General features: G+C 41.3%; 1 protein-coding gene across 1 annotated transcript; it reads left to right on the top strand.

Annotated features, from left to right (window-relative positions):
* On the top strand, window positions 995-2382 carry LOC8083622 (probable NAD(P)H-dependent oxidoreductase 1). The gene is made up of 3 exons (XM_002467348.2): window positions 995-1021; window positions 1258-1437; window positions 1778-2382. Exons 1-3 carry the CDS (start codon window positions 1010-1012, stop codon window positions 2054-2056), a joined length of 471 nt encoding a protein of 156 aa, XP_002467393.2. The 5' UTR covers window positions 995-1009; the 3' UTR covers window positions 2057-2382.

The raw sequence follows: 16595 nt of genomic DNA, 5'->3' as shown, positions 1-16595 counted from the left end.
CTTCGGTCTCCTCAGGATAATTCTGTTTAAACTCTACGTCTTCTGACCTTACAACTTCTCCTTCATAGTCTACCCATCTGTCCTTGATGATTTGCCTCCTCTGGTTGCGGCTGCGTCGTTTCCTTACCTGCTTAGATTCTTCAATGATATAGTTAGGGTCAGTAAAATAATGGCGTACCTTCTCTGAGGGGAAGTGCATATGGACTTCTCCAGTTCCAATGTAGATGATTGCTTTAACGGTGCTGAGGAACGGTCTTCCAAGAATGATGGGTGGATCTTATTCATCTTCTCCCATGTCTATAACCTGAAAGTCTATGTAGACAGAATGATCGTCTATTTTGACTGGGACATTAGTTACTGTTCCTTTAACTTCTCGAAATGTCTGGTCTGCCATCTGGAGCTGAATGTATGTTGGTTTCAGGGGCATGGTTCCGAACAAGAGCCGATAGGTGACTGCGGCCATTATGTTGACGCCAGATCCGGTGTCGCAAAACGTCTTGTAGAAGTTGTATCCATTTATGGAGCAATAGATGCTTGGCATTCCTAGGTCGTCCTTCTTGGTCAAAAATGGTGACTTAGGTTGGTGATCTTGACCTCTATGAACTACAGTGACCATCTTAGCTGACTCGGTCCACACTTGCTTGTTCCTGTTCCTCCTGTTGCTCCTCTTCCTTGATTCACGTCTGGATTGATCTGGGATTTGTGTAGTCTTGTTCCTGAAGAAAAACGTCTCCTTCCTCCCTTTGATGTAGAAACTGATCTTGGCAGCACTGGCGTAGATGATAGCTCCCGTGGTGTTCAAGAATGGCCTCCCTAAGATGATGGGTGCCCTCTCATCATTTCCGGTCTCTACCACTACGAAGTCTGCTGGGGCATATAAGGTACCAACTCGGACACAAAGGTTCTTCAATATTCCTTTTGGTAAACTACTACCCTTGGACACAAAGGCCCTCAACTGGAAAAAAGAAGCAAACTACTCTTGAAGACGAGCAACTCTGCAACTGCATGCATGTATTTCTTGGTCAACTACTACCCTTGTAGTGGTAGATGCATGCAACCCAAGCACAGTCATTAATATATAAGGTCGCTCATATAATTTAAGTTATCTCGAAAAAATTGTGTAATAACCAGTAGAATTCCTAACCATTTACCAGTTCCTTTTGCAATTGGTCTCGTGTGTACGTAGAAAGCAACGCATACAGTTTAGAAATTGTTCCTTCGTCTTTTTTCACACTTGTTCTCATATTCGGAGAACAGGTGGAGGTGCACCCACACTGCCGTCAGAACAAGCTAAGGGCATTTTGCAGGGAGAAAGGAATCCAGCTTTGTGCATTCTCACCGCTAGGTGCCAAGGGCACGGCATGGGCTAACAACTCCGTCATGGAGTGCCCTGTCCTCAAGCAGATAGCCCATGAAAAGGGCAAGACCGTCGCCCAGGTAAATTTTGCTAAGACCAAATAAAGTGGTATCTGTTACTCCCTCCATTTTTTCTTTTTTTTTAACTAAATGAATGAGTTTTCTAAGTAGCTAAAGACGTTTGGGAATATATTTGTTCACCTTCTCCAACATTTTCCAAAATCTCGTTCCTAAAATATACTCCTTCCATCCTAAAATAAAGTCATTCTAAAATTTGTATTAAAATAAAATACATTCTACAAATTAATTATATTTCTATTTGGCAAGGTTTATTTGCATGATAGTACAAGCTAAGTGAATGCAAACATTAAACTTTCGGAACCATTTATTCACAAACTATTTTTCTCCTATCGAGTTGCAGGTGTGCATTAGGTGGGTGTTTGAGCAGGGAGATTGCGTCATCGTAAAAAGCTTCAACGAGAAGAGGATGCGAGAGAACCTCGACATATTCGGCTGGGAGCTCACGGAAGACGACCGTCGCAAAATCAGCGGCCTCCCAGAATCGAGAGGAACCTTCGATTTCTTCGTCCATGAGTCCGGGCCTTTCAAAACCGCCGAAGAGTTTTGGGATGGTGAGATCGTTGCTGGCCAATCCACTAACCAAGTTGCTGTCCGTTTGGATCCGACCAGCTTACAGTAAACTGGATTTAAATTAAATGGATTTCATCTTGATCGGTGACGATCTTCTCTCAGTCGAGTTCCATCGATCTAATTCTAATTAAGTTGGATTTCCAGCAAGAATAATATGGAGATAAATATATAATTGCAAGAATGGTTCTCCCATGTATCAACGGCATCTTCCTTCACTATTACATGCGGTTCGCAACTCCTTTGTACAGGCGGATTGATAAACCGCCAGTGACTATAGGCCTGTGGAAATAAATGTTTCCACATGCGGTTAAATGAGAACCGTCTGTAGGCGGTTCGGTTATGTGAATATACATGCAATTTAACCCAATTTTTAAATTTTCCCTGCAAACCCTATTTTTAATATTATATATATATATAATATATTATATATATTATATAAATTAATATTGAAACTATGTTAGGCTAGAGGATTTCAACCAATGCAACATGCAATATATTTATATATATCATTACTTTGTACATAAAATTATATTAATTACAAACATCACACATCAAAGTTTTTTGTTTACAGACATATGAGGTTTCACATCTAAAAACCTCTGCTCTAATAACCCGATCGAGATAGCTTTAGCCTACTAATATATCTTAGCGCTATAAACTCAGGCTTTGCTAGGATGCTGGTCGGGTCATGATATTTCCCTTCGGTGGGAATGACTTCTCTCAAGAGAAAAGTGCAAAGGTCCTCAACTATATTGTGTAGAACAGCTTGAGTCACGCTCTTCACCTTTTCCAACTCATGTTGCTGCGGAGGAAGTTAGAAACATCATAAATTTATAGTTCATAACACATGCTTAGAAACAAAAAATGACACAATTATATAAACGACTATTAGAGTATTACCTTATAAGGGTTAGTTACATATCTTCCGGTCTCTCTCATGAACTCGCAGACGTAGAATCCACAGTGGACCGATCCAACTGGTTGCTTATGGCACTAATGTATGACGAAAAAGTGGATATTTATTAGTTGCAACATCGTCATATGCATATTATATTTATAAAAGACTGCTTGTGATATTTCGGTACGTACCGGTCATTTATAAAATAATCTCAATGGCTGCCCCGATTCCGATGAATCGCACCTTCCACCTTTGATCTTATAATACCTATAGGCCCTATAGTATCGAATACACTGTTGACGGTCCTTAAGTATCAAATTTGATCATCAAATAAATAAAGAAAAGGATCCAAATACAACCAACACCTAGACTTAGGGTTTTATCTGACAGAATTCCACGAGTTTTGGTGTTTGTCTATTTCTGTAGGGGGTTATCAGGAAATATGGAGGAAAGACCCACATGTCGGGTTTACATAGAGATATTAACGTGTGCGCCAATTTTCTATCATCTAGAAGACTCCAGAAGCCATGGAAACGAACGGGAAGCCGAGTGGGCCCGGGGGCAGGGCACCCGCCCTATCATCTGGACCAATCAGGCTCCGCCTCACGGATTATGCTCCACCGACCTAAAGGATCAAGGAAAACCGTGCGATTAAGGTCGGTTTGATTCGACGGCCCACATTCATTTGGAAGGTCTATATAAGCAGGCCCCCTGGAGGAGACACCCCTTGATCCCTATTCATTATTCATAGGTAGAGCAAAAGCTAGGGTTTGGAGATGAGAGCTCTCCTCTATTCTCTAAACTAGAGTAGATCTAGATAGTAGCAAGATGGAGAGCGAGGAAGGATTGGAGGAGAGGCCGACCTGTCGGTTCTTCCTCCGGTTGTACTTCGCCATGATCAAGCTCTAATCAAGCTTGGTCATGGGATGACTCTGGTAATCTACTTCTTATTTCATTATGCAATTACTATCCATGTATGTTCTGGTTCACAACCCTTTTGAGTACTTTAATCTATAGGACGCTATAGGTGAGAGTTGTAGTATAGGTGTAAGCGTGGTGCTTAGACCTAGATTACTTGTGGATATCCCCTGTCTAGCCGGATCGTGTGGTAGGCCGCGTATGTGACAGCTACGTTGGTCCTCTGTACTCCACCTCCCGTTAGCAGGACTTGTAGGGTTTATCGGCCTATGGATAAGCATCCTTTGTGGTGTATTCTTGTCGGTGTTTTCCCCCCGGGGGGTCACACCAACGAGTAAAACTAGTGCGTGCTCCCCTTTTCAGATGGTGATGCAAGAAAGACACAAAGATTTATCCTGGTTCGGGCAAGAGAAGGCCCTACGTCCAGCGGGGGGGGGGAGTGTTTGTATTATCTTGCACCTAAGTGCTTGTACAGGGGCGAATACAAGTGTGGTATGGATGGAGATGAAGTGTTGGTTGCTCTTCTACGTATGTCTTCTCTCCCCTATCCTTTCCTTAGCCTCCCCTTTTATAGTCCCAAGGGGAGACCTAGGTTACATGCGTAGGTGACAGAGTAGAGGTCGATAGGGGTGTGGCGCGCTGACCCACTCGAGGCTTCCGTACCGGCGTGGCCTCAAGCTGTCTTGTTACCCAGTACCTAGATGATGATTACGTGTGCCTCTGATTCCGGCTTCTGCATGTCGTCCTGGATTGGCTCATCCGCGGGCACGCCTATACGTCGTGGCTACAGTTGCGCCGGGGTGGTTGAGGTGCTGTCTTTCGCCATCTGACTCTTCTCAGGGAAGGAAGGTGCTTGCTCGAGGTCCTAACGCCACGTAAAGCTCTGCTGGTTAGAGCGCTGACTTTGGGTGTCTCGAGGGGGGTCGTGACGGGACGTCCCGTCTGCCTTGCTGCACCCTGCCATGCTCTGACTCATCCGGTGGAGAAGGCTGCAAAGGGGGCGATTGGATGGGTGCTTGCTCCCTATCACGCTTCCCGTGATTGTCGGGTTAGGTGGGAACGCGACAGGCGCATTAAATGCCCTGGTTCCCGCACCCGCGTCACGCGGTGGGCGGCGTCCTTGCGCTCGAGGCCTGTCAACTCGCACGAGCCAGTTTCCGTATTCGACGGTTGCTGTTTGGTCGAGCCCCTGCTGATTCGCACGACGCTCTTTCCGTGTTCGAGGCCAAGGACGTTGTCTTGTTTTGACAATCATGTATGCGATCGGGGGGGCGTCGAGTTCAGGAGCCTCGATTTATGTACGGGTGCTCTCATTATATGCGTTGGTTAGGGTACCCCTTTCCGATATCCTCGACAATTCTTATCACGTGGTTCATCCTAGACATAGACATACCCCTTTGAAGTAGATAAACCATAGTTATCCTCTCTATTCTCCTACCATCGCCCATATACTAGATTGCTCTACTCTCTATTCCCATATTATCACCCATTGTTATCTTACATTTAATATTGTTCTTATTCAATTCTACCATCTTCCCTATTTACACCTTCCTATCTATCTAGGTTAAGTTAGAGCGTACATCAGTTCTCCCGTTTCCCTGTGGATACGATAAAACCTTTAACCGGGTAAAAGCTACAACGGTATCCGTGCGCTTGCGGATTTATCTGTGTGCGTATAAATACCATAGTACACTCTAGTGCCATGCTGGGGATGACAACCTAGTATTCAAGTGGTGTTAGCAAGTGTCAACAAGCATTTTTGGCGTCGTTGCCGGGGAAACGGTTGCTGAGTTGACTACGAACTAGCTTAATCATTTTTCTAAAAATAAAAAAAAATAATATATTTTTTCTTTTATCCTTTGCCTCATCTCTGCTATTCTTTCTTGTTATCTAATCCTTGATCTCTGGTCTATCATGAAGGCAAACATGTCTATCTATCAGTTTAATAGACCTACGAGCACACATCTCGAACCACCAAAATCTTCAAAGCCTATCATGACATATAGTTTTGAGATAAGTGTTGGCATTTCTTAACGTCATCACTAAGAACAGGGTTTAATCTGTCCTCAGCAACGATGTCAGAAATGTCGTGATAACACTTACTAATGCAATCACCAAGATTAGAGTATAAATCTATCCTAAGCAACGGTGCCAGAAATGCTTGTTAGCGTTTCTTAGCGTCGCTACCTAGAATAGGGTTCCGCTCTACTCATGATAATGACATTGGCAGTGTTATATTGGCAGATCCGTAGCATCACCACCTTGAATAGGAAGCTAGATCTACCTTCCCGATAACGGCGCCTTATTACCGTTAGAGTAGGGTTCCAGTTCTTAATCATGGTGTTGGGTATTCTTAACATCATTACCAAAGTAGACTTAGTTTTCTAATTCTAGTAACGGTGCCAAAAATGCCAAACCTATCCCTCACACCACTTAAGCCAAGTTGTCATCCCCAGCATGACATGAGAGACGCGGTATTGAAATATGTAATTGCTCTTCTAAATAAATAATGAATGGGATCTGCAAGCGCACAGATTAATACCGATGCAGCATTTTAACCGGAAAGTATTCCAGGTATCGTTATTTATATTTTTACCACTAGGAAGGGATTAGCAATCATCAATATTGATTACAAAATAGAATATGAGATTGAGTATCTATCATTGCATATGTAATTGAGAACATTTATCTAACTCTTCATACAGGGATAAATGTCACATAAAAGATATATGAAATAATGAATAGTGACAAGGATAATTAATCTGATCAGCCACATAAAAATATGATAAGCACCTCAATTAGATACTCTAAAAAGTCATTAGCATGGTATTAGAACGAACTACAAGAATATTTCCTAAGTTATTCTCAACTATATAGTCTAGCATTATCATAATTAGTGCAAGCATACTTAGCAATCATTGCGAGACAAGACTACGCCCATGCATAGTGATATTAGCAAGGTAAATGAGAAACATAGCAATCACTCCCCTGTAATAATATTGCTCTGCCAGCCCAATACACGAGAGGGGGACTATATAAGAATCAATGAAGCTGTCACTATCACGAACTACCCCACGATCTGGCATATTGGGTACAATCGCAGATAAATACGATATAAGCACCACGCCTAGACAATATCTATCATTTACCCATGGATCCGATGGATAAACGCTATACGATCCTAAGCATGTATATAGATCCAATCTAACTAAGCCAAGTACATAACTATGACAAACTAAGAATAATATAATCTTGAATATAAGCAAGTAGAGCAAAGTCATAAGCAATATATTGAAGTAGAACAAAGTCATATTCATAATATTGAAGAACAAAGATAATTAGAAGAACAATTAGAAGCACAATTAGAGAATTACCAAGAATCCTCTTGACAGATCTGGAAACCAATCGAAGATTGACTCCTTCTAGTTCTAATCCTATGTAGCTATGCTAATCTAGATATCTAATTGATGTGGTGGCTCTAATCTTGATCAGAGGCTTCTTCTCCCTTGAAGAATAATGAATTAGGGTTGAGAGGCTCTCTCCTCCAGGGGCCAGGGGGTCTGGTTTTATAGTCCCTTCAAGTGAATATGGGCCGTTGGATCAAACCGACATAGATTGTATGGTTTAGATTCATCCTTTAGGTTGGTGGAGATCTCCCACGAAACAGAGTCCTGATTGGACTCAGGGACGGGGCGGGCGCCCAGGGGAACAGGGCGGGCGCCCTGCCTCTGGCCCCGTTTCGTCTCCGCTTTGGTCTCGTGGCTTCTGGAGTCTTCTAGATGTAAGATAATTGCGTGGCACGTTAATATCTCTATGTAATCCCGACGTGTGGGCCTTTCTTCTGTATTTCCTGATAACCCCCTGCAGAAATAGACAAACACCAAAACTCGTGGAATTCTGTCAGATAAAACCCTAAGTCTGGATGTTGATTTCATTTGGATCCTTTTCTTTGTTTATTTAATAATTAAATTTGATACTTAAGGACCATCAACAAACTCCCCCAAGCTTACCTCTTGCTCGTCCCTGAGCAAGGATAGACTCAGCGATGGATCAGAAGTTGTTGCAATATCTTTTTTTTTAAAAAATTGACGGTACACATGCTTTTAAATAAAATCTCATCTCTGAGTTAGAGTAAACTGTCAAGACTTAAAACTTACTTACTTTACCTTTCACCATGGGACTTGTAACCGTCACTTCTGTCTTGAGTGGTGAAAAGATAGAACAGTCTAGTCAAGTGCCATGTCTCTTATTCTTGATCAACTATAGCTCTAGAGTTTTTGCAGATTTTCAAATAAAACTCTGAGATTCCTTGTATGACTCTCTCAAATCTCTCTTTTGTAGTATTTCTGGATCCTTACCAAGGCAGTGATGGTATATGCCTTCTCTCAAGATATGTAGTATTTGTTGTATAAGGCATAGTGACATTGCCTTCTCTCTCACCCTACTCTAATAAGGCTTTAATATCTAGAGCTCATAGGTGGGAGATAAAGTATACATACTTACAAGACATGTATTGCATAGTCAAACCATGGATCCAAAGAAATAAATCAATAAGCCAAATCAAGATGTGCATGTGTGGCGAATGAATGGTGTATGGTGATGATGGTGATAACAATGGTGAAAGTCTAATTCTACTTTTGCTCTTTTGAGGGGATACATACCTTCCTTGCTTTTTGAATTTATGAGGAGAATGAGATGCTCTTCTTTTTCTTTTTCTTTCCTCTCAGGTGGGTATCTTGTACCCCTAATTCTACTGTTGGACACTTGTCTATTTTTACCTCTCGTCTCACTTTTTCTTTTCTTTCGAGGTTCCGAGCACTTGCTCCTTTTTATTTCCTCGTATCTTTTTTTCTCCCTTCTCTTTTTTTTAGAGCACTCATCTCTTGAGATAATATAGCAAGTGGTAGTAACAAGATAACTTGAGCATTTATTTCACAAGGGAAAAACAGAAATATTTTTGCCTATTCTCTCCCAGATTAGGAGTAGAATATTTTTAGGTGGTTCTGGAGATGGAAATGGGTGGATATATGTGGATGGTACTTCCGGAGTAGAAGTAGCATATATGAGTGAACGTGCAAGTGAAATCTTGATTTAACCACATGACAAGCTCCTAAGGGTCTACACAGCTTGACCACACTCAATGCTCATAACCAGTAAATAGTAAATGTGTGGCTCAAAGTCTAGCAAGCATGTATATATGGCTGTGGTAGGAATTTAAACTCTCATCATACAGGAACTCATCATGCAACATTTTAAAGATTTTCGAAGATAAAATTCTCCAGAATTCTAGCATCTCTAGGAATAGATAAACAGCAGCTCAACCTTCCTATATCATATCTGTTAACAACTTAGACTTCAGATCATGTTTTCATCCTACAAGTTTAGGTCTAGAGCAAGCTTTAAATTATAACAGTTATGTCTAAACTTGAGAGAAAACTTAAATTTTAAAAATTAAGCAGAGCAACTATTCATCAAATCCATGCTAGAGTTTTATTTAGATACAGATTAGCATAGCCACTTTATTTATTTATTAAACTAAGCAAAAGATATATATATATATATATATAAGCATAAAATCTTTATTTGGTTTTTCATAGTTATGTATATTTAAATTCTAATATAATATAAGTGTAAAGATAGATAGAAATACTTATCGGGATAAGTGGGGGTGCTCTCCCCCAAGCTGAATTTTGACGTAATTTCTCTTGATGAAGCTAGCAGGTGGCAGAGGTGTATTTGAAAGTCAACAACACTCTGACAGCGATTAGAATGTCCTCCGTCTGCTAGTCTTCCTGATTCTTAAATTCTGTGGAGCTCAAATAGACAACAAAGCTTGTGAAACTTGATTAAGTGTTAGCATAAATATCTAGCCTTTATCATGTTGAGACTCTTAATAATTATTACTCCCTGTTTTTATATTTTCATTTTATAGAGTAGAAATGAAAATTTTATTTTATTTTTATGCCACCACAGTGAATGTACTTATGAGTTTTATGCCACTCGTATACTCACATGGGGCTTACTGTTTTTAACATTTTTATTTTCTTTTTAGGATGGTATGAACATGATTAACTAAGCAAACTATTTGAAATAATTAAAAGGGAAAGGATAACTAGCAAGTTTACCTCTTGGCAAGGCGTTCAGTGTTTTTAAGTCCTCCGAACAGGACTCTCCGTTTTCTTCAATTGTCCTGGGATTCGTTGGGTGGCGGAGTCGGTACTTCCGGCAGCGCCTCCTCTTCATGTATAGTTATCTTCTCTTTCCATACCTGACTCAGTGCTTCGGTCTCCTCAGGATAATTCTGTTTAAACTCTACGTCTTCTGACCTTACAACTTCTCCTTCATAGTCTACCCATCTGTCCTTGATGATTTGCCTCCTATGGTTGCGGTTGCGTCGTTTCCTTACCTGCTTAGATTCTTCAATGATATAGTTAGGGTCAGTAAAATAATGGCGTACCTTCTCTGAGAGGAAGTGCATATGGACTTCTCCAGTTCCAATGTAGATGATTGCTTTAACGGTGCTGAGGAACGGTCTTCCAAGGATGATGGGTGGATCTTATTCATCTTCTCCCATGTCTATAATCTGAAAGTCTATGTAGACAGAATGATCGTCTATTTTGACTGGGACATTAGTTACTGTTCCTTTAACTTCTCGAAATGTCTGGTCTGCCATCTGGAGCTGAATGTATGTTGGTTTCAGGGGCATGGTTCCGAACAAGAGCCGATAGGTGACTGCGGCCATTATGTTGACGCCAGATCCGGTGTCGCAAAACGTCTTGTAGAAGTTGTATCCATTTATGGAGCAATAGATGCTTGGCATTCCTAGGTCGTCCTTCTTGGTCAAAAATGGTGACTTAGGTTGGTGATCTTGACCTCTATGAACTACAGTGACCATCTTAGCTGACTCGGTCCACACTTGCTTGTTCCTGTTCCTCCTGTTGCTCCTCTTCCTTGATTCACGTCTGGATTGATCTGGGATTTGTGTAGTCTTGTTCCTGAAGAAAAACGTCTCCTTCCTCCCTTTGATGTAGAAACTGATCTTGGCAGCACTGGCGTAGATGATAGCTCCCGTGGTGTTCAAGAATGGCCTCCCTAAGATGATGGGTGCCCTCTCATCATTTCCGGTCTCTACCACTACGAAGTCTGCTGGGGCATATAAGGTACCAACTCGGACACAAAGGTTCTTCAATATTCCTTTTGGAAAAGTTATCGTCTGATCTGCAAACTGCAAACACATGGTTGTCTCTAATAAAGGATATGTAAAGAATTTTTCATAGAGTACCCTGGGTATAATGTTGACGCTAGAGCCAAAGTCGCAGAGTGCTTCTAAAACGTCCACCAAGCTGATGGAAATCAGGATGATGGGGCGTCCTGGATCGCCTCTCTTGACCGGCAGAAGGTCAGTAGTGAATTCAGTGACAGGGTTACTCCAATTACCTGCATCAAACATGTCTACAAGATTTACAGATTCTAATCCTTCCGGTTGTGATGGTATACCGGGGTTAGTAGTAGGAACAGCAGCAGCTATTTGATTTATCTGAGATTCAATCATTTTATTAAAGCTAATTTGATTCTTGATGGCAGTAGAGAAATTATTCATTCTATTATTTATATTTTCTAGCATTTTATCATTAGATGCCAATTTCTTAGATAGGTTATCCATTAGCTTTCCTTGATTAGACACTAACTCTCTTAGAGGTGGAAAATTATTATTATTGTTGTAAGAATTGTTACCTTGATAATTACCTGAGTAGTTTGGCCTCTGTTGATTCCAACCTTGATTTTGTTGAGGACGGTTGTAGTAGTAGTTGTTGTTGTTGTTAATGTAGTTCACATCCTCAAGCATCTTAGGGCAGTGATTGCCTGAGTGTCCAGTATCTCCACACTCCTCACAAGTCATGTGAGAGTCGTAGATGTGCATAACTTCTTTATTATCTTCAGCTCTACCGTCGAGCTTCTTCATGAGCAGGTCTAGCTTTGCAGACAACATGTCTACCTCCTTGAGCTGATGCATACCTCCACCTCTCTTGCGTGTCTGGGTCCTCTCTTCATTCCAGCTTTGATTGGACGCCATCTTCTCCACTAGAGCTGTGGCTTGCGGTATAGTAAGTGATAAGAATGCTCCTCCAGCTGCAGCATTCATGGTCTCTCGGGCACTGTTGCCGAGCCCATGATAAAACGTCTGCATCATTAGCCAACTCTCCATTCCATGATGGGGACATTCTGGGATGTAGTCTTGGAAGCGCTCCCATGCTTCTGGAATAGATTCGTCATTTTGTTGCTGAAAACTTGTAATCTTCCCACAGAGAGCATTGGTCTTGCCCATGGAAAAGAACTTAGCCAGGAAGTTTGTTGAGCAGAGTGCCCACGTAGTATTCTTCTCCTTTGTAGCGTAGAACCACTGCTTCGCTCTTCCTAATAGTGAGAATGGGAAGAGGCGAAGTAGTATAGCATCTTTGGAAACTCCTGATATGGTAAATGTGTTGCAAATCTCCAGGAAGTGTTGTAGATGAGCACTAGCATCTTCGTGTGCCTTCCCACAGAACTGGTTGGATTGCACCATGTTAATAAGTCCAGGCTTGAGCTCAAAGTTGCCATCGATCTCTGCAGCAGGTCCAGTGCGGATGTTGTCCGTAGTGGGAGCTGAGAACTCGTGGATTGATTTGTTCGCCATGGCTTCGAACTCTGATGACAAGTTCCGGTGATCTTCTTGATTGGATGAAGCTTCTTGCTGAAGTGTTGATGATCTCTTCTTGAGCTTGGCTCTCGTCTTCTTGAATAATGCTTCGGGATTGTCAACAAATTTTCCTAGAAGATGTCTTCTATTCATACATTCCCCTGCATAAGATAAAATAGAAAAATATCAGGATAAAACTGTATGAGAGAATAGATTAGCTCAATCAAATTAGTGATGCGAATGATAACTCAAAATCTTTTATTCCATTCCTGATTAGTAATCAACCTTCCCCGGCAACGGCGCCAAAAATGCTTGTTGGGTATTCTTAACATCATTACCAAAAGTAGACTTAGTTTTCTAATTCTAGTAACGGTGCCAAAAATGCCAAACCTATCCCTCACACCACTTAAGCCAAGTTGTCATCCCCAGCATGACATGAGAGACGCGGTATTGAATATGCAATTGCTCTTCTAAATAAATAATGAATGGGATCTGCAAGCGCACAGATTAATACCGATGCAGCATTTAAACCGGGAAGTATTCCAGGTATCGTTATTTATATTTTTACCACTGGGAAGGGATTAGCAATCATCAATATTGATTACAGAATATAATATGAGATTGAGTATCTATCATTGCATATGTAATTGAGAACATTTATCTTACTCTTCATACAGGGATAAATGTCACATAAAAGATATATGAAATAATGAATAGTGACAAGGATAATTAATCTGATCAGCCACATATAAATATGATAAGCACCTCAATTAGATACTCTAGAAAGTCATTAGCATGGTATTAGAACGAACTACAAGAATATTTCCTAAGTTATTCTCAACTATATAGTCTAGCATTATCATAATTAGTGCAAGCATACTTAGCAATCATTACGAGACAAGACTACGCCCATGCATAGTGATATTAGCAAGGTAAATGAGAAACATAACAATCACTCCCCTGTAATAATATTGCTCTGCCAGCCCAATACACGAGAGGGGGACTATATAAGAATCAATGAAGCTGTCACTATCATGAACTACCCCACGATCTGGCATATTGGGTACGATCGCAGATAAATACGGTATAAGCACCACGCCTACACAATATCTATCATTTACCCATGGATCCGATGGATAAATGCTATATGATCCTAAGCATGTATATAGATCCAATCTAACTAAGCCAAGTACATAACTATGATAAACTAAGAACAATATAATCTTGAATATAAGCAAGTAGAGTAAAGTCATAAGCAATATATTGAAGTAGAACAAAGTCATATTCATAATATTGAAGAACAAAGATAATTAGAAGAACAATTAGAAGCACAATTAGAGAATTACCAAGAATCCTCTTGACAGATCCGGAAACCAATCGAAGATTGACTCCTTCTAGTTCTAATCCTATGTAGCTATGCTAATCTAGATATCTAATTGATGTGGTGGCTCTAATCTTGATCAGAGGCTTCTTCTCCCTTGAAGAATAATGAATTAGGGTTGAGAGGCTCTCTCCTCCAGGGGCCAGGGGGTCTGGTTTTATAGTCCCTTCAAGTGAATATGGGCCGTTGGATCAAACCGACATAGATTGTATGGTTTAGATTCATCCTTTAGGTCGGTGGAGATCTCCCACAAAATAGAGTCCTGATTGGACTCAGGGAGGGGGCTAGCGCCCAGGGGAACAGGGCGGGCGCCCTGCCTCTGGCCCCGTTTCGTCTTCGCTTCGGTCTCGTGGCTTCTAGAGTCTTCTAGATGTAAGATAATTGCGCGGCACATTAATATCTCTATGTAATCCCGACGTGTGGGCCTTTCTTTCGTATTTCCTGATAACCCCCTACAGAAATAGACAAACACCAAAACTCGTGGAATTCTGTCAGATAAAACCCTAAGTCTGGATGTTGATTTCATTTGGATCCTTTTCTTTGTTTATTTAATAATTAAATTTGATACTTAAGGACCGTCAACACAAGGTAGTGGCACTAGGATTGCCATGTTGGTATTCCTTAACAAGTCACTAGCTCGGCGCATGTCTAGCAACAGTGTTAAGTATATACCGGGGTGATAGTTCCTTAGGTTTGGAGTTTAAGTACCGCAAGCGGACGGGAATTATCGTGTAGCATTTCAACCCGAGGATTTACCGAGTGTCGTATTTATAGGTTTGCTCTAAGGAAGGCTTAATATGTTAAGGTTCTAAGATAAGCATAGATCAAAGTAATTATGATAGCAATAATGGAATCAAAAGTCATAGCATGTGATAAACATTTATATGTAGAATAGTGATCCATCACAATCTAGGCATGGCATATGGGCTAAGGAATAAAAAGAGACTAAAAGAATGAATTGAATCAAAGAATAAACAAACAACCTATTGGAGCAGGTGTGGTCCTAGATACAGATCATGTCATAGAACAAGTTAATCATGTAATTATACTACTTAGATCTAGTCCTGTGTTTAGATGGTTTGGGAGGTTACGCGAGTACTGGTCTGCCAGCAACCTCCGCAACTATTTAGACTCCTACACCCTAGCCGAACGTGGGGGAATGCCAAGGACAGACAGGGCTGTCACCACCTGCCGCCATCCCCTCAACCGTGGACTAGGACAATGCATTTACCCGGCCTTTACACCCAAGCACCATGCTTACATGCAAAGAACCTACTCGGACTCCCCCGGGTCCCCGACCCTACGGATCGACAGGTAAGATGCCCGAGCCTACTCAAAAGAGCATGATAAACCCCCATCTTCACACAAAGCTATTTCTAGGCAATTAATTAACATGAAGCAATTAGACTAAAGTCCTAAGTGAGAATAATACAACATACACTTAGCACTAGTTCATATAATACACTACTAGCCCTAGGATAGCATTATACTATAAGAACTATATACTAAAATGTATGTCATATCATTTTCACTAGAACTATATTCTAGTTCATATGTTATCATAAAACAGGGCCAATGTTCTATGTCATATACCATAGCATAAGAACTATACTCTAGTTCATATGAAGAACTATATCGGACATGATAAGGCATGGACTTGGAGTAAAGATATTCTTTATTCATACCCAAGTTTCTCTCCAAGGAGCCAAGCCCTCCTTGATAGCTCACCCAACTCTCTCTCTAAAAGCTAAAAGGAAAAACTAAGAAGAGGTAGTGCCCAAGTGCCTTGAAGGTGGAGTGTTGATTGTGAATGTGATGAGATGAATGGAGCCTCCCTCTCCCCCTCCTTAAATAGGTGGGGAAGGTCGGTTCCCCAGGGTGTAAACTGCAATTTGCACGCGGGGACTGCGGGAGGATAGGCTCAGCACCGCCTCTGTGAAAGGCGGTGCCGAGATGGGCTGGGTCAGGGTCGGCCGACCCTAGGGGGCGGCCGCCCCCTGGTGGGCCCCGCTGGACCTGGCTCGAAGCCCGTTGCCTTCCTCTCGGGCCCCTGAGTCCAGATCCACCTGCAAATTGATGCACTTCTATATTGGGCTTTTGGGTACTTATTTGCACATTTTTTTGACGTGTCGGATTGCGCCTTTTTATTTGCTTTCCACCTGTATGCCTGTATATGATCTGCAAAACACAACTTGCACTACATGTGGAACTTGGTAAGCATTTAATAAGTATATGTGAGTAAAATACATGCTTTTCTTCCTTTGCATGGACTATGTTGGCGGGGTAAATATGTCATTAAGAACCGCCAACAAACTCCCCCAAGCTTACCCCTTGCTCGTCCTCGAGCAAGAAGCTAAGATCTTGGTTGTTGATGAGGAGTTGCTACAATATTTTCACTTCTATCCAGTACATACCATCAAACAAGAATTCTCCTTTGAATTTTGAATAGATGTGTCATGGGGCTTATTGCTCATACCTCGAGTCCTTAAGCATTTGCAGGATGGATTTGATCAGATCGAGCGCTATATCCCTAGTTCTTTACTTTACTTTTGTTCCGGAGTTTTTTGATTTTCAAAACTTAGCACATTTATTTGTCAAATTAAACAATGGATCCAAAGAGAAAGTTAATCATACCATTGAATTTTTGAAAACTTTTTCTTTTCCAAAGAGAAAGAGTTTAGGCTATGTGGCTAATTCTACTGTTGGGCACTTGC

The sequence above is a fragment of the Sorghum bicolor genome, chromosome 1 (genome assembly GCF_000003195.3).
Source record: "Sorghum bicolor cultivar BTx623 chromosome 1, Sorghum_bicolor_NCBIv3, whole genome shotgun sequence".
NCBI classification, from domain to species: Eukaryota; Viridiplantae; Streptophyta; class Magnoliopsida; order Poales; family Poaceae; genus Sorghum; species Sorghum bicolor.
The sequence above is the reverse complement of the archived record's forward strand: the minus strand, read 5'-3'. Positions and strand labels throughout refer to the sequence as shown.